Genomic DNA, 25,152 nt, shown 5'->3' with positions numbered 1-25,152 from the left:
GCAGACCCCAATGGCTCTAAACGAGGTGGCAAGAATCCCAGCTATATGGGGCAGAGTAGGAAAGAATCCTACTACAGGACATGTGCCAGTACCTGACCAGTGGTGAGCAGTTTAACTAAATAAATAGACAGTTACCATGCCTTAGAAAAACTGCTCACCACTGGTCAGGTATTGGCACATGTCCCTTGGTAAGATACTTTCCTCCTCTGTCGCATGTAGCTGGGATTCTTGCAACCACGTTTATAGCCATTGGCAGAGATGTATAGTAACTAAGTAGAACAACTTCACTACTGTACTTAAGTACCGAAAGGCGGTATCTGTACTTTCCTAGAGTAGAATTTTTTTCTCCTACTTCCACTTTTACTTCACTACATTTTTTCAATGATTTCAATACTTCTACTCCGATATTTTTTTTTGTGCTGCATAGTTACTCGTTACTATTATAAAAATTACCACTGCCAGAACAGTAGATGGCAGGTTTCATGAAGCTCAAAACATGTGTATTATCAGCGCATACGAAAATAAAAGCTACTGTATGTATAAATAAAAGCGGCATTTGAAATAATAAAAGACAATATGATGTTCAAACTTTTGACTTCTTTCTTTAATAAGTACATAACACAGTACTTGTACTTTTACTTTCAGTACTTGAGTAGCAATTTTCTTTTCCAAAACTACTGGTACTTTTACTTTCAGTACTTGAGTAGCAAAATTTTTAAAAAAACTACTTGCAAAACTTAAGTACAAAAAATGTTAAATACTTTAGTACTTCTACTCAAGTCACTTTTTGATCGAGCACTTCCACTTCTACTCAAGTCACTTTTTGATCGAGCACTTGTACTTTTACTCAAGTATGGGTTTCGAGTACTTTATACAACTTTGGCCGTTGTTGGTTTTGGGTGGCCCAAGACCTAGTCGCTCTACCACTTTTCTACTAAACTCAATTCTACTGGTATAATACTGTAGCTATATATTCAGGTAACAGGGGATAGCGCTACCTTCCATCAGAACAACCTGGCACAGTCCACAGAATGTTTCACAGTGTTCCCTCATACACTTACAGAGACTTAGTGGTGACCATCCTGTCCAAAGACCAGTCCTGCACTCTTCTTTTAGACCAGGCCAGAAATGGAATCCTCAACACTCACTACAGGTAACATGCTTTGGATAGAGTATTGAAGATTCCAATCCTGGCCTAGTCTAAAAGGAGAGTGCAGGACTGCACTTTGGACACCATGGACACCACTAATCTCTGTAAGTGCATGAGAGAACCATGTGAAACATCCTCTAGACTGTGCCATATTGTTCTGAGGGGAGGTAGCTCTATCCCTTGTTACCTGAATATATAGCTACGGTATTATACCTGTAGATGTGAGTCAAGTAGAAAAGTCGTTGTGATACTAGGTCTAGGGCCACCTACACCCAGCTAGACCCTGATGGCCATCAATGTAGTGGTGAGAATCCCAGCAACGGGGGGACAAGGCCTTGCCATGTGCTACATTCGGAGAGCACACTGCAGACTCCACCTCCACCATACATGCTATAAGAAAACTGGGCAAACATTTTCGTCCTAAGAATGAGCGTACCAGTCCTCAGAAGGGATGTGTTGGAGCTGGAGAGGGTCCAGAGAAGGGCAACTAAACTAATTAGGAGATTGGAGGACCTTGAGTATGAGGAGCGTCTGCAATCGCTTGATTTATTCTCCCTGGAGAAGAGACGCCTGAGGGGGGACATGATAGCAATTTTTAAATATCTCAATGGGGATCTAGGCTTAGAAGAAAAGCTGTTCAGGCGCAGGGATTGCATGAGGACTCGGGGGCATACAATGCGATTAGAGGAGAAGCGTTTAAACCTCAGGCAACGTGGGGGGTTCTTTACTGTTAGGGCTACAAGATTGTGGAATTCTCTACCACAAGAGGTGGTTTCTGCAGGTAATATGGTGGCTTTCAAAAGACTTCTAGACGTACATCTCAAGGATCAGAACATTCAGGGGTATGCAAGATGATTACAGCCACACACACCTACACAGGTTGAACTGGATGGACTAATGTCTTTATTCAACCTCACCTACTATGTAACTATGTAACTATGTACAATTTTCTGATCGTGTGTACACAACTTTCGACAGCAGATTCCGACCTTCCGGATGAAAATGTATGAATGGAAAAAACTCCAAAAGATTTCTTATAGGGAAACAAAAAGAACGATTTTTGTTTAATGTATACAGGTTTCGTACGATTTTCGGAGGAGAAAAATCAGAAACGAAAGACTGTGCATGATCACAAACAATAAAGAACAAAAAAAAGCCTTTGTTGTACGAGAATTTTCGTACAATATTTTCTTCCTTGTTTCCGACTTTCTGTAAAGCAAGGAGGAAAATTGTCGGATTTTCTTATAGTGTGTACCCCAGTTTATTCTAGACTTCCTAGTTTCTTCTATTATAAAGACCAGGGCCTGTTGCTGAGATGAGGCGAGATGAAAACCTTCCAAATAGTACAACTTTCAGGAAATAAGTGACTGTTATTGATGTCACAGCAACCAGCATAGATGGGAACTTTTTAACATTTGTTTTAAAGAAGAATTGTTATGTGGATGGATTTCACTTGGCTTTAGTGCCTGTTCACACATATGCGATGTCACCCTTTTTTTTGGTCAGCACCAGAATTAGATCACACCCATGCGATTTGGTTCATGTCTGAACTGACAGTTCACACTGCGATACGGGAACTGATCTGGGAGTGTTGTTAACTTTGTATTGACACCCCCCGCGATTTGCATATGGCAGTGCGAACTGCCTGCGAGTCGAGTGCGATGCGGGAACCCGCAGTGGATTCATAGGGTTCCCGCATCGCATATGTGTGAACCGGCACTTAAAGCATTTATTAGTGTCCCCTTCCCGGATACCTAGCTGATTTTTCTTACAGATAGCTGGAACCAAGCACAAACACTGAGTGATCCTTATCCGTGAAGGCAGTCAGATCAACCTCTATAAATCTCTCTGTATAGCTGACATGAAAGTATCTGTAGTCAATTCTAGGATAGAATAGAGCAGGGTTGGGCTTGATTCACACCTACGCATGTTGCTTTTGAGCATTTCTCTAGTGTTTTTTGCTGTGCTTTCCAAGTTTTTTTTTTTACCGCCATTTTACTGCGATTTGCGTTTTTTTATGTGAGGGGTGTACTCACTTTTGTGTGACACTGTCTTTATATATATATAATATATATTCACACACACATATACATACACACACACACACACACACACACACATATAACCCAACATCAAGTTCACTATATGGACCACTTATGTATTTATACATGTTGATCATACCCCCCCCCCCCCCCCCCTTCAAGTGATTGTAAAGTCTTGTTTTTTTTTTTTTTTTTTCTTATAAAAATAACAAACATGTTACCCCAAAGCACCCTCTCCATGTTAAGGGCAAGCTGGTATGGTTAAGGAAGTGGGGGGCGCTTGCTCGTCTCCCCCTTTCCTGGCTGCATGTTCGGGTAAGAGTCTGGTATGGAGTTTGGGGGGGGACGACCCATGCCATTTTAAAAAAAATAATTTGGCATGGATGGAGTTCCCCTTAAAATCTATACCATATCCAAAGGGCCCCCGATGCTGTTTTGATCCAAAGGGCCTGGTATAGATTTTGGGGGGGACCCCCATGCCGTTTTTTTTTTAATTTTGTGATAGTTTTCCGCTTAAAGCGGAGTTCCACCTAAAAAAAAAAAAAAAACATAAAAATACCCCCGGGACAGTCAGGGCTAGTGCTTTCCACAATGGATAGCCTCTGAACTGTCCAGGGTTGCACTTACCTGCAAGAAGAAATACTTACCTTGAAAATGTCTTGTCCAGCGCTGCCATCTCAGGTGTGGGCAGCTGAAGCCAGCGCGATCCTCTTTTGCATCCTCTTCCATCTTCTTCGGTCCCACGATGCACTGCACCGGCCCCGCCGTCACTTCCGGTGCCGCAGCGTCATCCCTGCACAGCTTCTGGGCATGCCCAGAAGCTGTTTAGCAAGGTATGACGGCGCCTACACCGGAACTGACGTCGGGGCCGGTGCAGGCGCATTGATTCCTGGGAGCGATGACGTTCAGCTCCCAGGAATCATTGCAAGCCAGGAAGTGACGACTCGCCGTGGCCGCCGAGGGGAGGAAGAGGAAGTAAGGTGAGTATATTATCTTCTAAACAAGGTAAGTAAAAAAAAATGTGATTATCCATTTGTTTTTCAGGTGACCCCGGGCATGAAGATGGACGGAACTTGCATTTTAGGGTGGAACTCCACTTTAACCACTTAAATACAGGGCACTTTCACCCCCTTCCTGCCTAGACTAATTTTCAGCTTTCAGTGCTCATTGGCATTTATGGGAAATATTGGTCAGCTTAGCATGGCACTGCTCCCCATCTTTAACATTGGCGTCTATGGGAAGTATTGGACAGCTTGACATGGCACTGCTCCCTGTCTTTAACATTGGCCTTTATGGGAAATCCTGGTCAGCATGGCATAGCACTGCTCACAAACTATAAGGGACAGGGACACAAAACTTGGGGTGCACCGGAGGGGACCCAGGACTACAACATATCTATACATTTTAAAAGTGTGGTCTGCCTGTACACTAAACTGACTGCACTAAACTGACTCAACTCACTGTCCACTAATTACCTGTCTAAATTCTTCTTAGCCCCTGAGCCATGATTGGCTAAAGGCACCTTGCCATTGGCCAATCATGGCTCTGACAGGAAATTGTGCTATGATTGGCCAAAGCATACAGGTCAGATGCTTGCTTTGGCCAATCATCAGCAATCATCACAGTGCATTATGGGGCGCTCATCGGCAGGGCGAACTTCCCACCAAGTGCCCCATTTATTTGTGAGTTCGGCGAACACATGTACAGCTGATGTTCAAGTTGAACTTACACTCGACTCGAACGTAGAGCCCATCCCTAATAGGTCATGACGATTCCACAAAAAGAAAATATATCACAATATAAATTAGCAAGTGTAAGCATACACATACGGCAATTAGCAGAGTAATCCCAAAAGAAAAAATAGTCAGGTCCCCAAGGACCTCAATAAGACAGCATGTTGAGCAAATACTACAACCAATGATGGCCTTGTGGGCCCAGCAAGGGACCAACCAAAGAGTAAAGGGGAACCAGGACTAAACAGAATGGTGGAAAGAAGGGAAGAACTGAAGAGAGGGGAAGAATAGAAAAGAAAGGAGAATATAAGAGAAAAGAGAGGGAAAATGGAAGCAATCATGAACTGTTAAGTAGTAAATTATATACAGTATAAACTTGTATCCATCATCATCAAGTGAACAAGCTAAATAAAAAACAGTGTCCAAGAGATGGTTTCACCCTGTACATTTTTAATTCCTGTCTGTGTCCCCAGTACAAAGATTTGCCCTATTTATCTTGTTTTCCATGATGGGGAAACTAAAGTTTTATGTTTTTTACTGGAACGGAACGTGGAGCAAAATCACCCCAATGGGACACAAACAGTTAACAAGAAGACAAATTTGTAAGTTTTTTTTCCATACCCAGGCCTAGTCTATCTAGTCCATACTTCATAGTAACATGAGTTATGTGGCCTGTAGGCTTCAGTGCTGGTATGTGTAGAGGTGCTAATCTGTGCTTACTACAGAACTGTTTGCTGGATTCCATGAGCAAAGCCATGAATGTGTCACTCGTCATTTAAAGGCCAGAGATTGGCTTTTGTCTCAGTCCGTCGGCTTCAGCAAATTATTTCCAGACCATTAAGTGTTCTCATCTGGAGGAATGCCAAAACAAACTGCACAGATGCTGGGGATTCCCCAATGGATTCACACGTGTTTGTGCTTTTTTCCGGTCAGGAATTAATATGAGGCGGAGATGCTGAATCATTGTGATACCTTTCAATGGCATACATCATGCTTTCTGGGTATCAGCAATCAGCATCTCACAAACGATGGTACAACCAGGCATAAGGAGACCCCTTCAAAGATGTAGATGTGCAGCCATACAGGTGGTCCCCGGGTTACAAACAACAAACATCCAACTTTTAAACGACTCCTACTTACAAACAGAGTGAGATAACAAGAAATGAGAGGAAATCTCCCCCTAGGAAGGGAAATTTACTCCTGTAAGAGATCTCATGGGAAAAAGGTGTCCCCACGAACCTTTATCACTAATCCTTATTTCCAACAAACCAAAATGTTCAAAATCCAATTTTCATAGGGACAGAAAGTGAGGTGAAATCTTCTAAACAGGGGTACAGACAGCAAATAAAATGGGACAGGGATGTTAACCCTTCCCTATGCTATCCAAAAAACGTAAAAATTATTATTTTGGCTGGAGCTACTCCTAAAAAATGTACCTGTTTCGACTTACAAATAAATTCGACTTAAAGCGGAGTTCCGGCCTCAATTACCTTTTTTAACTAAAAATACCCCTATAATACTAATCGCCCTTTACAGAACTGCTATTCTCATACTTACAAGGTGTACAGTATTGGATTTAAGTCCAAATCTTACTTTTAAAAACACTGTCTGGGCGCGGCCATCTTGGATGTGGGCATCTGAAGCCGCAGTGTAATCTGCTGTGTCCTTCTTCCTGATTCCAGGGAGTGTTCTGGGAGTTTTTCCTGATTCCAGCCTCCTGGGAGTGATGACAGCTCCCAGGATGCAATGCAAAGGTGGAAGTGATGTCGGTGGCCGTGACCACAGAGGGGGGAGAAGGAGGAAGTACAATCAAAAATGCCCTGAAAATGAGGTAAGGGAACCCCGAAAAAAATTGAAAATGCCCAATTGTTGATCAGCATAGCGAGCACTGCAGGAATCACTAAAGTTGCAAAATAGGCCGGAACTCCACTTTAAGAACAAATCTAAAGTTCCTATCTTGTTTGTAAACCGGGGACCGCTTGTATTTAGTTTTTGAACAGAGTAGGCAAGGGTTAGAACCTCTTTCTGGTTTTTGTAGCTGTCTTTATCCTGATTGGGTTATCTTATCCCATACCTGCCTAGGAGCATAACAACAGCTCAAGGGCCCGATAATTAAAATTTTGCCTACTACGCCCTCCAACCCCTTCCACACCCACAGCAAGGAAGTCCTTAAACGGATGGTGTGGTAGTCAGCTAAAAAACAAAACAAAAAAAACAAAAAAAAACAAAAAAACATCTTTTGCAATCCCTAGAGGTATAAAGGTCTCCTTTTTTTCCTAAATCAGAAACAGATAGTATAACTTACATGCATTTGATGAGTTATTTTTTATAAAATTCCTCCTCTGGGCCTCTTTTTGAAATTGTCACTGGTTGAATGAAAAAAAAAAATGTGTGTACACCCTAATTTAGTCCTTTTTCACACAACTTTTTAAATGGGGCGTTTTACACTAATGAGACCTATACACGCTTAGTAGACAAATATTGACTCATCCGGTAACAGCTATCATTATGCTGTGAGATGGAATAAAATAGTAACTTCTATTCTTCATTCATTCTAAAGGCAATGGCATAGAAACACAAGAAGAATTGTGTATTCTGCCGTTCATGAGCATTCAATGCATGGTGCACAGGAAAATCAGAGAATATTTCACTATTGTTTAACTACATGTCTGTAACAGGCAATGATTAGGAGGAGGAATAAAAAAGAATTTAGAAAATTGCAAACATATAAAAAATATAGCACAACCTTCACATTAAAATAGTGTTAATAGATTATTTAGTAAATAATATAAAAAAATCTCTTATTTTCTGTGAATCCACTAATCTGTATCAGTGAAAACACTTAAGAGAACCCACAGTGCTCTACATAGACTCCTCTTATGGTGCTTATTCTCCACCAGGTGAAAAACCTACTCACCTCTAACCAAACAAAGAAGCACATGTGTCTTATTGTGCCCTCCATGCAGAGACCAGCCCTTTCCTACTCCCAATAACCTTTACAGCCGCCTTGTTCTCTGCTCCACCAGCATGAGTTAAATACTCCCCACCATAGAAGACATAAGAGGCAAAGACATAGCGCACTCCCGTTTTAAGATTTATTCACGCAAACAGAATTGTACTTACAAAGAATCAAGAAGTTAAAAACATTCGTAATTGTATGTCAAACGCTGGCACAGCTCCCGGGTAAAGGCACGGCGTGACGTCACTCCTCCCTATACATGTTACGCCCTATGATTGGGCTTCTGCAGTAGGTCAATTTAAAAAATGACTGGTCTAAGGGGTTTGTTCATATCAGCAGGCCACTATGGTCAGAGATGTATAGTAACTAAGTAGAACTACTTCACTACTGTACTTAAGTACTGAAAGGCGGTATCTGTACTTTCCTAGAGTAGAATTTTTTTCTCCTACTTCCACTTTTACTTCACTACATTTTTTCAATGATTTCAATACTTCTACTCCGATATTTTTTTTTTTTTGTGCTGCATAGTTACTCGTTACAATTATAAAAATTACCACTGCCAGAACAGTAGATGGCAGGTTTCATGAAGCTCAAAACATGTGTATTATCAGCGCATACGAAAATAAATGCTACTGTATGTATAAATAAAAGCTGCATTTGAAATAATAAAAAACAATATGATGTTCAAACTTTTGACTTCTTTCTTTAATAACTACATAACACAGTACTTGTACTTTTACTTTTAGTACTTGAGTAGCAACATTTTTTTAAAAACTACTTGCAATACTTAAGTACAAAAAATGTTGAATACTTTAGTACTTCTACTCAAGTCACTTTTTGATCGAGCACTTCCACTTCTACTCAAGTCACTTTTTGATCTAGCACTTGTACTTTTACTCAAGTATGGGTTTCAAGTACTTTATACAACTCTGACTATGGTACACATAATGCGCAAGCCAGCATTGCAGTGCTTGCTTTTTTCTTTTAACTATTTAAATTGCACTTCAATTCATAGAAGTTGCAGTGGGTTGCAGCACCTTGTAACAAGCTGCATTTCAATAAAAATGTAGGATTTATGCCTTGCTTTGCTTTGTATAGGCACTGTTCACACCAGCGTGCTGTAGCATGCTGGTGTGAACAGTGCCTATACAAAGCAAGGCTTTTTGCCTTTGTCTTTGCGTTGAATCTGCATTGGCAATGTTGCCCAATGAATGAATAAAAATTATGTAATAGCACTGCCCAAATATTAATTTAAATACATTTATTCAAAACATAAACTAAAAATACACACATAAATATAAATTAATATAAAATATAAACATTTCATAACAGAATTAATTAAAGTGCAAATGCAAACATAAATCGGTATTATAAAAAGTGAAATATACCACGCTAGTGTAAATCCAAATAGATCTAATTAATAAGCAGCAAATATTTCTTGAGATATGCACAATGCAAAAACTAAAAATTATATAAGTTGTGCATAAGAGTGATAATTGTCCATATATATTAAACAGTCCATAAGTGAAGATAAAAACTGTCCTTGATGTGATGAAACCACTCTCTGTCACCATAGAAAGGTAATAATAGCACTGCCACCACCACCAACAAAGGCTGAAATGGTCTCTTACCAGCTCACATTGACCCCATTGTCGGAGGTCAGTGACACCTGTGGTTTAACAACCAGCCAGGGCCTTTAAGGGATCAGGGGTCCTCCTATGACTCCACACACTGATAGCCCAGTGGTACCATCACAGAAAAACCCAGAATGCAAAAAAGCTCCGCATAGTGTAAAAGTCGTTTATTTATATCCAAAGTAATGCACTTACATAGTAAGAAATAAAGTTCATGTTGAAATCAAGCCGGCCAACAAACAAGCACACCCGTCCTTCCAGGATAGTACACGCAGTGACATCAGCACATCATTCACTCAACGCGTTTCGTCATATGTTGACGTCTTCCGGGGTCTTTTTTAGTTTTTTTAAACATAAATCGGTGCAAGTTGATAAAAACCACGTATTTTAAGTGTGCAAAGTTCCAAAAAAAAGTCCACCCAAATGTGCTCTAGGAATAATTCTTTGTATAAAGTTGTGCAAAATAGAAATCTCTAATCCATGAAGTGCTTCATTAATTATCACACAATGTTTCAGCACTTCACAGCCAGTGCACCATTCACCAGGTGAAATGTATGATCACATTCATACTAGACCCACATAGGGGTCAATAACGCATGGAACTAGATCAATCTCATACACCAGATAATGGTCCTCAGTAAGAGGAAGTAAACCACAGGGTTACTTTTTTTTCTGACCTGCAATGTAAAGGCTTAATGTGTTAGTATGCATCGCATACTAGCACATTATGTGAAACTTACCTGCAAACAAAGCCCTCCAGCGATGCGTTGTCACAGCTGGAGGCCGCATCAATCTTCACCCGTCTTCCTTCCGGGTCCACGGACTCCGGTGTGCGGGTGGGAGCCGCCGGTCTTGGCACGGGGCTCTGAAGGAAAGACATGGGGGGGACCATTTCTTAATGGCACATGCACCAATGATGTTATCAACTGCATATACAGTAAATATCTCCTAAACCTATAGGTACAATTTATCTATGGGAGTTTACAACCACTTTTAAGTGATTAGGTCCCCCTCCTGAGATAGCTTTGCACAGCTCATAGACAATAAAAGAGAAGAAGATAGCCTCAGTACCTGAGTTAATCAGCTTAAACAAACTCACAACCCCAGCTTCATGCAATGTACTCACATTTATTAAATAAAAGACAGACATGTAATAAATTCCAGCAAGGTCTCACATAGTCCAAACAGTGACTCCCGCCACTCAACCTCTACGTGTTACTCCACTAACACAAGTGGCTTCATCTGGAGGAAAGCTGAGCGGCTGTGGTGGTATTCATTTATATGTAATGGTGATAATCACCGTATTTCAAACGATCAAATGTTTCCCAATGCAACCCAACAGAGCTAGTGTGAATAAGCCCTAATGGCAAAGCAGCATAATATTTAAAAAAAAGAAGAAGCCATAATCTCTAAGGACAGATGGTGTCAAATAAAGCTAAAGGAATTTTCAAGCTTAACTTACCGACCACCTTGTGACCAACCGAATTAACACTATGCATTAAAAACAGGGGTTTAGTTTGCACACATTTGCAAATACATGCGTAAGCTACAGGACTTGTCAAGACACCCTCTTTTCTGTAGTCCATAACTCTAACTTCTAAGAGTCTCCACAGTGGAAGCACATGCATTTTAACCTCTTGCCAACCGTCCACCATAGTATTACTGCGGCAGCGCGGCTCGGCTGCGCAAAAATCACGTAGTACTACTGTGTTTAGACACAGCGGGAGGCGGGCCACGGGAGGCGGGCCACGGGAGGAGCGGCGGCGATCGCCGCCTTCCTCCTGCGATCGTCAGATAAACTGAAACAAAGCAGGCGAGTCTTCTGTCACACAGGCAGGGAAAGATCAGGAGTTTCAGCTAAGCTGTCACAGAACCCTTCCCCCACACAGTTAGTAATCACATTTAGGTACACATTAACCCCTTTGATCACCTCCAGTGTTAACCCCTCTCCCTGCCAGTGTCATGTATACAGTAACAGTGCATAATATTTAGCACTGAGTACTGTAGTAATGTCACCGGTCCCCAAAAAGTATCAAAAATGTCAGTTAGGGGTCCGATCTGTCTGCCGCAATGTCGCAGTCCCGCTAAAAAACGCTGATCACCGCCATTACTAATAAAAACAAAAAAAAATAAATACAAAGTCCATAAATCTATCCCGTAGTTTATAAACGCTATAACTTTTGCGCAAACCAATTAAAATACCCTCCTGTACATTTCTGCAGACAACCTATAGTGGGTGGAGCTGCTGAGCCCCTCCCACAGCTATGCTCTCTTCACAGGCTATGTGGAGCACACTGAAGATGTTGCTGCTATTTTACAAGGTAATATCTGGGTTCATAAAGGCTGGCTGGCTGGCACCCTGTGGTGGGTGGGTGGCTGGCTGGCACCCTGTGGTAGATGGCTGGCTGGCTGGCACCCTGTGGTGGGTGGCTGGCTGGCACCCTGTGGTGGGTGGCTGGCTGGCACCCTGTGGTGGATGGTTGGCTGGCACCCTGTTGTGGATGGCTGGCTGGCTGGTACCTTGTGGTGGATGGCTGGCTGTCTGGCACCCTGTGGTGGATGGCTGGCTGTCTGGCACCCTGTGGTGGATGGCTGGCTGGCACCCTGTGGTGGATGGCTGGCTGGCACCCTGTGGTGGGTGGCTGGCTGTCTGGCACCCTGTGGTGGATGGCTGGCTGGCACCCTGTGGTGGCTGGCTGGCTGGCACCCTGTGGCGGGTGGCTGGCTGGCTGGCTGTCTGGCACCCTATGGTGGGTGGCTGGCTGTCTGGCACCCTGTGGTGGGTGGATGGCTGGCTGGCCCTGTGGTGGATGGCTGGCTGTCTGGCATCCTGTGGTGGGTGTCTGGCTGTCTGGTACCCTGTGTATTGTGGCTATCGGGGAATATATATTATAATGAAATGTTTTCTGCCTAAATTTAGCTTAAGGGACTAATTCTAGTTAAGAGCCAGGACTATAGTTAAAGGCCCAGATGTTCATTTACTAGTTTTTAATGTAGATAATATATTTATGCAGCACGGAAGGCCAGGAAAGGGTCATATATGTGTCAGGAGGCAGAGCAGAGATTTTTCTATAGCTACAGGAAAAGGTGTTCTTCCCTACAAACAACCACCTGATGACTGGCTGTTCTGGGGAAGATTTTCAGGGAAGAACTTTGTCATTCTAGCTTCTGCAAAATTCTATAAAATGTGTTGCTCATAGTCATATCAGTGTTACTAAACCCACAACAGTAAAATCAGTCTGTATATGCAGTAAAGCATGCTTGTTATACTCACTGTGGAACCTAAGGGGTTAATCCTCTGCATTGTTTTAAAAGGTTGTTTGATCCTGTCTTCTCTGTTCCTTCCCTTCTTCCACTGTCCCCAATCCATCTGCTGATTGAACAGATACCAAGCGACAAACTGCACATGTATGAAAATAGATGTCAGCGCTGCTTCTGTATTCAATAAACTGTGCAAAAATAGCTATAAAGTGACAAAATATATATATATCTTAAAAGTCCATGAAATACTCCATTAATAGTCCATATGATCTTCCATAAAGTGCTGTAGTTTTGACTTCAATAGTAAATCAATGAAAGTGCAATAGGTGATAAGGCAGTGCTCCCCTATGTGCCCCCACTCACCGGAGCAATGATGAGTAATGCGTGTAGCAATATACTGGGTTCCCCCACACTGGCCAATCAATCATCCATGGAAGAAAAGGATCAAATGAAGGTATGGATCACAGTGTATGCCTCTATAAACTCTCCTCCACCGCGGTACATAAAATAGATAGACGCTCCATAGTGTGAATCCGTTTTAAAATCTTTAATAAATAGCATCCACTTACATGTAAAAACAAACTGTTCCTCTCTCTCTGTAAGCCGGTGGTTAGCCAGGAACGGCGTGCGTTCCACTGGGTGGATGTGACGTCAGACGCTGTTATCAAGCTTGATGCGTTTCGCCCCTCCCACTGGGCGTCATCGGACAAGCTGCATGTGCTGAGTGTGGTGTGTACTGCTAGAGTGTTTTCTTTTTCTTTTTTTTTTGGAGAATGCAAGTGATCAACACAGGGCCAATCAGCATTGTCCAGTCATAGGGTCAGGGGTCATTCAGCCTCCTAGGACAGTCAGAGCAGAATGCTCCTACAGGCTTTAACCAGACACTGATAGACGTCACAAGACTGCTATATGCTGCTAATAAGAAAAGGTTTTTAGCAGTTTATATTTAGCAAACAAATTGCATTTCCGTGTTCTGTGTACTGTGGGAGACCAGAGATAGTAAATGCCTTGGGTTTAGTAACACTTTAATTTTTTTTTTTCTCACCAGGCATGCATCCGTATTTCTGGAATCAGGTGCAGACAGAATAGGACGAGTCTATAAGAAGGCCATCTATAGACAATACACTAACAAATATTATACAGAAGAAGTCCAAAAGCCAGGCTGGCTGGGGTTCCTGGGCCCCACCATAAAGGCAGAGGTTGAAGACACCATCATTGTTCATTTGAAGAATTTTGCTTCCCGACCATACACAATACACCCACATGGGGTCTTTTATAAGAAGGATTCAGAGGGTAAGCGTCTTCCCATTGCCTCTTGATATGTAATTATATGTTCAAAGTTTGCAGGGCTAAAGCTGAACTCCAGGAAGGTATAAAAAACACAAACTATTATATTATTTACTAAATTCTTCTTCTTTTTTTTTTTTTCAAATGCAACTAATGTAAGTACCTGAATTTTACCAGACATCAGTCTCTTACCATCTCTGGCTGGGGGAGGGAGGGCAGGACTGGCCGTCAATCAGGTGTGTTGCATGCAAATATGCTGACAAGGAACAGGATGACAAGAGGAGAAAGCAGAGTGGGCATAAAGATGATCTCATAATTCTCCTGCTGCTCCTTTACTTTCCAAACATAAGGCTAAGGATGTGCTTTGTGCTGTGTTCTGCATCCCAGGGCTGTGTAAAACTAAGGACAGATGCTATGTCAGACGAGGCCCCTTGCACTCGGGAGCAGTGCCATCTTAAAAGTATTAAAGGGCCCCGGGGCAATGCAGTGCACTGGGGCCCTGCCTACACAATCACCCACAAGAAAAAAAAAAGAAAATTATCGATAAGGCGATATTTATTGGTACAGCAGTGCCAGGGTATTGAAAGCTTCCAGGTTCGGCGGCTGGGTCGGGTGAACACGCACACGGATGGGAGTCAGACTCGACTGTCCTGTGTGCGCCTGTCCCCGTGGAGGCGGACAGGCATTCCTGCAGTTGTGGGCTCCCCCTCCACGGTCCAAGTGACCTGACAGCAGCGCAGGGTGGACAGGCGCATGCCACCTGCTAAGTTCGACAGTGGGATGCACACGGGAATCAGCACTAATGCTGGCTGGGGCTGGGTCGCTGGGCAGGTGGGGCCCACGGGGCAAAAGGGGACCCCGGGCAACTGTCCAGCATGCCCATTCAGTAAGATGGCCCTGCTCGGGAACATCTAGATACAAACCGTGCATCCTGGCATTTTAGTGCACTTGGGAGGTACAGGTGCAGCATCCAGCCCCTCTTCCTGCAGCCTGTCAAAGTCTATGGCAGGCTGTGGCTGGAAGGGGTTGAACACTGTACCGAGTAATACCCACATTTAGGCCCTGTTCACAGCAGAATGTGATGAGGGAAACCCACATTCTGTGCACGTTTCCCACACCGCATTCGAAATGCACTGGAGTTGTGATCTGCAGCAGGTGTCAATAATAATGTAGCACTACCCCCGTAGGGGCTGTTGAGTATAGATCTAACTTGGGTCTCCTTCTGATTATCCTGTTGCCAGATACCAGGTATTTTCACACACTGTCAGATGCACACACAGTCTTTCGCTCATTGTCTCCAATGGCCAGTCTAGGGGATTTGTTTTTGGTGTTTTATTTGGAGAGCTTAGATGGAAGGGACCGGTGGGATACTCCAAATTCAACTATGTACAGATGAGGACAACTCTCACTTGGCCCCACTTAGTGGAACTGAATAGCAGATCCTCTGCTGAACCATACAGCACTTGCATGGGAAGAATCAGTGCTGTATCTTGGCCTAGGCCAACAAGGCCTAGGTCTAGGGCAGCACTTTGCTGGGAGGCAGCACAAAAGCTGATGGGGCTGCACTGATATGCTGCCCTGATGGGCACTAATAGACTGCACTGATGGCCACTGATGTGGCAGGACTGATAAGCTGCACTGATAGGGCTGCACTGATAAGGCAGCACTGATGGGCGCTGATATGATGCACTGATAGGCTGCACTAATGGGCACTGAGAGGCTGCACTGGTGGCCACTGATGGGGATGTACTGATGGCCACTGATGAGGCCGCACTGATATGCTGCACCGATGAGGCTGCACTGATAGGCAGTAATGAGGCTGCACTGATGAGCACTGATAAGGCTGCACTGATGGGCACTGATGTAGCTGAACTAATGGGAACTGATGAGGCTTCACTGATGGGCACTGTGGTTGCGGTCTGTGGTTTACAGATGACAGGGTGGGTCATAAACAGGAAAGGGTGTGGCTTTTACAGGAAGGGGTGGGTCATATTTAAATTAGAGGTGCCCAAGTTTAGTCAGGTCTAGGGCAGCACAAAACCTAAATACACCACTGGGAAGAATAAGTAATTTGCTTGTGTTAGCAGCAGACTCAGTGAACTCTGTATCTTCAGGACACTAGCCAGTGTCCCCTTTAGCTTACACCCAGCTGGCTGACCTTCCAGCACCAAGAGGGGGGATTTTACCAGCAACAGTCTCTAGGATCCCTGTGAGAAATCTTTACTCAAAAGGCGCCAATCGCAGGTCAACTTCCTCCGTGATACCAGACAAGATCCATGGAGGTCCTCCCTCAGTCAGCCCTCAAAAGAGTCCCTGGGTTTCATCATCTCTGTTTCTGGCCCTCAGGTCGACCACCTGAGGCTGCATGGCAGCTTTTGCTGGGAAGAGGCAGCAGCCCCCTCCCCACCTGGACTCCGCTCTGCAGCCGAAGACCAGGAGCCTCATGTGCACCTCAGATATAAGTACAGTCGCCCAGCATGCACCGGGGACACCTCCTCCTGCATATTGGTCAGAGCTGTAGAGATTAACCCTGCTCTCATCTGCATGGTTTCCTCCCACTGTCCAATACACTGTAACACTTTTGGATCAGTGAGAAACATCAAGCCAGAATGAGCAGCATCAGAGAACACTGGGCAGGTTCTATCCAATAATCACAAATCTCTGTTAAGCAGAAAGCTCCTAGATTTACCTGGCTGTCTCCCTCTTAAGCAGAGAAACCAAAAACTATATACACCTATACTAGCACCTATCTAGGAGGGTGCTACATTAACTTAATGACCCCCTAAATGCAGTTTGTTTGCCTGTAGTGGATCTCATGGTACAGAGGTACCATGCAATCTAGTGGCAGTGAGTTTCCAAAAGTAGTGTATGCACTACTTTCAGTACAGTGCGATCTCAGACCATTTAAAATGAATGGGCTGAAATTGCACTGCACAGAACTGCATGTGCACCTCAGAGGAGTGCACAGAGCAATCCTGTGCGATTCCCGGTGTGAAACGGCTATAAGGGATGAATATGCAGAACACAAGTCTTCTGCATTCAAGGCATTCATCCCTTGACACAGCTACCCAAACACAAGTACCACTTGGGTTCAGGCTGAAGGTTAGGAGGGTAATTAAAAGTGATATTAAAGTGTTGTTTTTTTAATAACAAACATGGTATACTAACCTGCTCTGTGCAGTAGGTTTTGCACAGAGCAGCCTGGATCCTCCTCTTCTCGGGTCCCTCGCTGGCTGTTCCTTCCTTCCGAGTGCCCCCACAGCAAGCAGCTTGCTATGGGGGCACCCGAGCTGAGCCACAGCCCCCTGTGTCGATTCAGACATAGAGCCGCCCCCTCCTCATTGGCTCACTGACTTTGACAGCAGCAGGCGTCAATGGTGCCTACTGCTGTGTCTCAGCAAATCAGGATGGAGACTGGACTCTCATGCAGCATTGCTGGATAGAGATGGGGGCAAAGTAAGTATGAGGGGGGCTGCTGCGCACAGAAGGTTTTTATCTTAAAGTGGTTGTAAAGTCAGAAGGTTTATTTTATCTTAATGCATTCTATGCATTAAGATAAAAAAACCTTTTGTATGCAGCAGCCCCTCTCAGCCCCCCTAATACTTACCTGAGCCCCATCTATATCCAGAAATGTTGCAGGAGAGACTCGGTCATCCCAGACCCTCTCTCCCGATTGGCTGAGACACAGCAGCGGCACCATTGACTCTTATGTGAGCCGATCTCGATCCAACAATGTTGCAGGTGTGCGCTATCTTGTATGAATATGTGATCACCAAGTCACTATGAATATGAAAAAGTCCCCAATGGTGCTATAAATGTGGACCAAACCTGTATAGTTCGCAATAATATACAAATATGATTATATGTTCATGGAAGACAATTTGAAAAGGTTCAAATCATATAGGTTCTGTCAGCTAGACCCAAAGCAGTCTTTCTGAATATATACAGTGCCTTGCGAAAGTATTCGGCCCCCTTGAACTTTTCAACCTTTTGCCACATTTCAGGCTTCAAACATAAAGATATAAAACTGTAATTTTTTGTGAAGAATCAACAAGTGGGACACAATCATGAAGTGGAACGAAATTTATTGGATATTTCAAACTTTGTTAACAAATAAAAAACTGAAAACTTGGGCGTGCAAAATTATTCAGCCCCCTTAAGTTAATACTTTGTAGCGCCACCATTTGTGCAGTATACGACTGATTGTTGTCCTATGGACAGAGTCTCCCACCTCAGCTGTAGATCTCTGCGGTTCATCCAGAGTGATCATGGACCTCTTGGCTGCATCTCTGATCAGTCGAAAAGTTCAAGGGGGCCGAATACTTTCGCAAGGCACTGTATAATAGAAGGAAAAACCATCATTGACAGCTTCCAATAATAACCGTAGGATATCAGACAAAATCCAGTGTAATGATAGACTAAGGTAAGAGCCTCTTACCAGCTAGCTGCGGGTAAGCAGCATTAAAACACCGGACCGTGGATGAATTGGGATCCCTCTCCGTTAATGCTTTCTGGCCGTTGACTTGTATATTGTAGCTGATACAAACACAGGCTGGTCGGCTTCTCTGTGCAAAGTCTCGAACCTCCTTCATGTAATGCTCACAGCTAGGATCGTTGGTGTATCAGCTGGTCAGCTCAGTAGATAAAAGGCGTTCAGGAGAAGGGGAGACTCATAGTGCATTATCCTTTAAAAACAAAAATGTATTGAAACTAAGTGCACTTACATCAAATCAGAACATTAAAAGCAGTGGATAAAAATGACACAGCCGCCTGCTTCCTATGTCCTGTGATAACGCTTTAATAATAAGGAATTCTGACTATTTTCCAACATTCACCTGATGCCAGACACTTGCTGTGTCCCCATTAGGGGGATTCATCCTCTCTATTTGTCCTGTTTACCATTATCATTGAAAGTGAAGGTAAAAGAAATTCCCAAACTTTGGGTTGTCCCCAAAAAATTAATAGAGGGGAAAACGTCCAATGGTTACACTAGTTTGGGTGACCTGGGGGTCCCCAATAATTTCCCTTAATTTGCAGGGATTTCCTCTCACTTCCTTTTTTTGCTATGGGACAGGAAGTGAAAAGAAATCTCTGCAATGGGATACGAAAAGGGGACAGATGGGGAAAACAAAGGGATTATACCCTTTCTTTGCTCTATCCAAAATGAAAAAAAAAAGTTTTGCCTCTAGTTCTACTTTAACTCTGATGAGGTCTCTGATTATATGTAGCACCCCCCAGTGTTACTAGCTGAGGTAAATTTAGTTTGGCTCCCCTGTAGACAGAGGAGCAGGGGTTAATTGGTGTTTTAGTTGTCCAGGGCTTCAAGGGCTGTGGTTCTGAAACCTCCCTCTCTTTTCTGGAACTTGGTGGATAGTTCTAGAACAGGGGTGTCCAACTCAATTTAATCGCGGGCCACACCAGCATTATTATTGCCCTCAAAAGGACCGGTTGTATCTGTAAGATTAGATGTGCAGAGCATCCCCTACCCTTACATAAGACATCAAGAGGCTGGAGCCTCTTCACCATCAAAGGTTGAGACCCCACCCTCTCTTACATCACAGTGCACCCCCTTTACCTTGTGCTGCTGATGGGAAGAAGCTGGAGGGATTTCTGGAAAGCAGAAAGTACAGGGTCTGGGGGTGGACCATTGGATTGCTGGAGCTCTCCTGCAGCTGCAGGAGAGGTGCAAGGGCCACATAAAATGGCCTGGAGGGCTGGATTAAGCCCACAGGCATTGTGTTTGACACATGTGTTCTAGAATCTAGAGGGTGGAGGAGCAGAGACTTCAGCCTGAATATTTATGGAGTTCCCACTAATCCCTGGGGAGGTAAGGCCCAGAAGGTGGTGGAGCAACCCGAAAATACTCAGGAGCCTGCCAGTCTGGGAGAGAAAAGTCCAGGGTACAGTCATCTAGAGGGGACCCCTGTGCTGGGGGCTCTGCCCCAGGGACAGAAGGAAGACCATGAGAGAAAGAAAGAGAGGTAGACAGAGAAGCTGAAAGCCTCACACCCTTAACCAGTTCACCCTCAGCTAGGCTTAGCTGAAGACTTCCTGAAATCCAGTCCCAGTCTGTGCAACAGTGTGCTCATGCAGCAGCCACTTGGATTCCAGGAGCCTCAAAAATGGACTGTGTGACTACCTTCCATTTCAACATACCCCAAGTAAGACAGTAAGGCACAATACTTTACAAAGGGACAGCTCAGAACTAGCACAAAGCAGCCTGAAGCAACCCAATATCTCTAGCTTGGCACAATAGCAGCCAGGTGCTTTGGTATTTCTGGCAGGAGCTGCACCTGCCACTTCAGTTTTGGACCCTTTTTGTTGCTTCATCACTTCCACAGGTGAGCAGCGCAGTTAGAGTCAGTTAGAGGCAGCCAGAGACATTAGCAAGTGTTTATCTAAGGTTCTGCATTTCTGAGCATCCCTATTTCCTATCCTAATTCACCCCTTAAATAAACTAATCAAAATCAAAATGCCTGGACTGATTATTGAGTCTTTGGAGTGGGAAAATTCATGTTGCCTGGCCATGTGTGTGTGTAGGGGGGTAAGACCCAAAAACCCAGTGGCCCTTTCGGGGTAGTGCTACAAAATAGTTCTAAAGAGATGAACAAAGGGATTTTATGGAGGGTGGCGGCCACTATGTTATACCAAGGTATGGCTTGGCTTTACATAAATATATGTGAGTGTTAGTAATATTTTTACAAATGGTAATCTTTTATGATGTATATTTAAATATTTCATATTATAAGCTTATCAGATTTGATACAACAGATTTGTGCACGGAGATAGCCCAGTAATGTGGGAGTTAGTGAAGAATTGCAAAAAGCTCCTAAAATGAGGATTGTTGAGTACAGGAGTTAACCAGAATGTTAAAAAGTTCATAAATATAATACATCATACAATAAAAAAAAATTACAAGATGTGTTTAAAGCTCATGAGCCTTATTCATGAGAAAATACAGTAGTTAAGAAATAACTTATGGAACTTCCTTAAAAATGTACAGAGTTCACTCTTCATGGTTGGCATTAACTGAATTTGACATTAACTAAGGTCACCATGCAGGGATGAATTTACATAGTTACATAGTTAGTCAGGTTGAAAAAAGACACCATTAGAGCCGGTTCACCTAGGAGCGACCCGACTTGCCGGGGCAACCTGTGAAGTCACGGTGCACAGCGCGCACCGTGACCTCGGAGCGGCATGCACAGACTTCATATCATTGAAGTCAATGCAGGTCGCTCCAGGTCGCCCCAAAGTAGTACAGGACCCTTTTTCTAATTCTGAGTGACTTGTGTTGCTCCTATAAGAACGGGTCCTGTGCTAATCTATGGCAGGCGACCCACGGCGACTTGTCAGGCGACCAGGTCGCCTGATAAGTCGCCCCAGTGTGAACCGGCTCTCAAAGTCCATCAGGCTCAACAAACAAAAAACAAAAAAGAACAGTATTGAAAACCCAACCATACAATCCCATATACACAATCCTATACCCGCTGTTGATCCAGAGGAAGGCGAGAAAACCCCAGCAAAGCATGATCCAATTTGCTCCATTAGGGGAAAAAATTCCTTCCTGATCCCCCGAGAGGCATATTCCCTGGATCAACTTTACCTAAAAAACTTTTAGTACCCACTTATATTATTTACACTTAGGAAATAATCCAGGCCTTTTTTAAAGCAATCTACTGAGCTAGCCAGAACCATCTCTGGAGGGAGTCTATTCCACATTTTCACAGCTCTTACGGTAAAAAACCTTTCCGTATTTGGAGATGAAATCTGTTTTCCTCTAGAAGTAAAGAGTGCCCCCTTGTCCTCTGTGATGACCTTAAAGTGAACAACTCAACACCAAGTTCACTATATGGACCCCTTATGTATTATACATGCTGATCATATCCCCCCTTAATCTCCTCTTCTCAAGAGAGAATAAATTCAATTTCTCTATTATATTCTGACAGCTGGCACTGCAGCTTCCAGAAAACTGGAACAGTGCCTGCATCTGATTGGATGCAGTTACTCTTTGGTTATCAATTTAATTCTGGTCGAAAAATCTACTTTTTTCATGCAGGGTCTTGACTGTAGCTTGAATTTTGAGCTGTGTATGACAGGCTTCAGTCTTGCAAATTAAAACGGTAGTATACTCATTCCTTGTACTTTACATAATTTAAATCATATCTGTGCATATAATATTTGTACCTTTCTCCTTTGTCACTCACTTCTTCCGTTCCTTAGATATCTCTGTTGTAATTTATAATTACGTCACCCACGCATGCTCTGTTTAGCCTGATTTTCCAGCAAGCTAATGCTGCTGCCAGAATAATGCAGGGTCTATGCCGTGCTCACGCGAGACTCTGTCCGTCCCCATTCTGAAATTTCTCCACTACCCCAAGTGAACCCCATTTACATGGGCAGAGCAATCACGTTGGCCTGTTGGTTTTTCGAACGAATTTGATTGAGATTTCCATGTTAGTCAATGGGCAGCCAGATGTAAATGGTCCATACAGTGAACTTGGTGTTGAGTTATTCACTTTAAGGTCATCACAGAGGACAAGGGGGCAATCTTTACATCTAGAGGAAAAGATTTTATCTTTTAATCTCCAAATACAGAAAGGTTTCTTCACAGTAACAGCTGTGAAAATGTCTAATACACTCCCTCAAGAGCTGGTTCTGGCTAGCTCAGTAGATTCTTTCTTAAATGTACATAATATACCTGGATACTAACATTTCAAATTGATCCAGGGAATATCGGATTACCTCTCGGGGGATCAGGAAGGATTTTTTTCCCCCTGCTGTAGCAAATTGGATCATGCTTTGCTGGGGTTGTTCGCCTTCTTCTGGATCAACTATGGGTAAAGGATTGTATATATATATATAGGATTGTATGATTTTTTTCCCCTCTCTTTTATTGGTTAAACTAGATGGTCTTTTTTCAACCTGACTAACTATGTAACTATGCAAAAGTACTTGCATTCCGTTACATCCAATTACCTCCGTGTCCAGGTGATGGATCATTGCTCATCTGATATAAATGGATGCAGGTCTATTTTTATCCAGTCGTTCATAGATCCAACATGGGTCCCCATTTGTACATGCAGAGAAAAACTGTGTAGCACTTTCCCCCAGAGGAGCTGCTGGATGTATTGGGTTGTCTTGTGCAATGACTCTTCAAACATGTTTGTCCCTTCTCTGACAAACCTGGATGTACAAACACCTATACATACAAAAACTAAATATATCCTGCACACAGCTATGAAAAGGCACCAGGAAATAGACACCAGACTGATTAGAAGCTATGCAAGAATTAGTCAGTTAAGGAAAAGGTTATGACTCTAAACGAAGTAGCAGTTATTAGCATTGGGTTATAGTGGCTCACAATAAACCATTATACCACTAGAGTACATCAAGCAGAGACTCATATCAGCAATAAACAGTATCAAGAATGATAAACAACCACGAGACAGTTTTCCTGTCTGATAGCAATCAGTGAATGTCCCAAAGTGCACTTTGTGTGTAACCTACAAAGGGTGCCTCTGGCTATAGTAAAAAAAACTTGGTGGATGATCACCATGAAAGCAGTCAGTAGTTAATTGGCTCTTTACTGTCAACCTTCTGCTGACTTTGTGTTGGGGTTCAGGCTTTATGGTGGTGCACTTAAGTATTGTTCCTTTAAGGATTCTGCATGCATTGGCTTAGTGTTCCCTATTGAAAAAAGTTTAAAACCATGGGCTTTCCGTAACTACAAGAAGTGAGTTAAGCCACGAGCTGCTAAACTCCGGCATGCGTTCCACCTACTGGGAGTTTTACGCACCTTGCGTTCCAACTTAACGCATTTCGTCACTACGTAACATCTTCAGAAAGTGAACAGTAACACTAGGCTTCTCTTAGCAATGCCCTTTTTCTACCCAGGCTTAATGAGCTAGGTAAATGGCCTACCTCTATAACAAGGACAGTTATTGGATATAGTTGTAGCAGCAATAATAATAACAACCATAATGATATTCTATATTATGACAAAATTATTAGTGCTTGCACACATTTACTGTATAGCACTAAGGCCCCTTGCACACAGGGCTGTCTAGCTGCAATGTGTATCTCCCGGCATTTAAGCGAGCCCAGGAGGGACATTGCAGGCAGCCTGTCAAAGTCTTTGGCATGCTGCTGCTAGAGGGGGTGAATGCTGGACTTGGGTTTAGGGACTTATGCCTTTTCCTGGAACACAGATCTCTAGGAATCAGTGCTGTATTTTGGCCTAGGCCAACAAGGCCCAGGCCTAGGGCAGAACTTTGCAGGGGGGAAGCAAAAAAAACACCCCCACCACCTGAGACTCTATTGGCCACTGGTTGCTAGAACCACCTCTCTCACCCCCCTCTCTCTCTTACTCACAACCCTTTCTCACTCTCTCACCCCTCCTCTCTCTCTCCCTCCCTCTCACTCCCTCTCTCTTTCTCACCCCCTCTCTCTCTCTATCATCCCCCTCTCTCTCTCGCTCTCGTATCCCTCTCTCACCCCCCCCTCTCACTCTCTCTCTCCTCCCCACTCTCTCTCATCCCCCCTCTCTCTCGCTCACCCCCCCTGTCTTACTCTCATCTCCCCACTCTCTCATTCCCCCCACTCTCTCATCCCCCCACTCTCTCATCCCCCCACTCTCTCTCTCATCCCCCCTCTCTCTCTCTTCGATTCTCCCCTCTCTCTCTCTCTCTCTCTCATCCCCCACTCTCTCTCTCTCACCCCCCCTCACCCAATCACTCTCTCTTTCATCCCCCCTCTCTCTCTCTCCCTCACCCACCCCACTCTCTCTCTCTCTCTCTCTCTCCCTCACCCACCCTCTCTCTCCCACCCCCTCGTAAGATCTCAGGGGTTCATGCTGGGACTTGTAGTCCTTCAATTTTGGAGGAAGACACATCCGTTAAAAAAGGAGTGGGGAAAATTTACATGGGAAGGGCACCCAATTTTAGTCTTGCCTAGGGCAGCACAAAACCAAAATACACCACTGCTAGGAATGCTGGGAGGGCCACAGCTGGACAGCCCCAAGGGGCATAATATTATGCCCCCACAAGGGGCATACTACAAACTTTCATTAACACTGGCTTCTTTG

General features: G+C 43.8%; 1 protein-coding gene across 1 annotated transcript in view; it reads left to right on the top strand.

Annotated features, from left to right (window-relative positions):
* The window catches only part of HEPHL1 (hephaestin like 1), a gene marked incomplete at its 5' end in the record, with an annotated part of 187,132 nt that overhangs the window by 18,632 nt on the left and 143,348 nt on the right, over positions 1 to 25,152 (top strand). The window contains one exon of the mRNA XM_082246441.1: positions 13,828 to 14,072. Within this exon, the coding sequence (XP_082102567.1) occupies positions 13,828 to 14,072 (245 nt within the window). The remainder of the gene's footprint in view (positions 1 to 13,827; positions 14,073 to 25,152) is intronic.

The sequence above is a fragment of the Pelophylax lessonae genome, assembly GCF_965119305.1.
Source record: "Pelophylax lessonae genome assembly, chromosome: 2".
NCBI classification, from domain to species: domain Eukaryota; kingdom Metazoa; phylum Chordata; class Amphibia; order Anura; family Ranidae; genus Pelophylax; species Pelophylax lessonae.
This window is presented reverse-complemented; position numbering and strand designations above follow the sequence as displayed.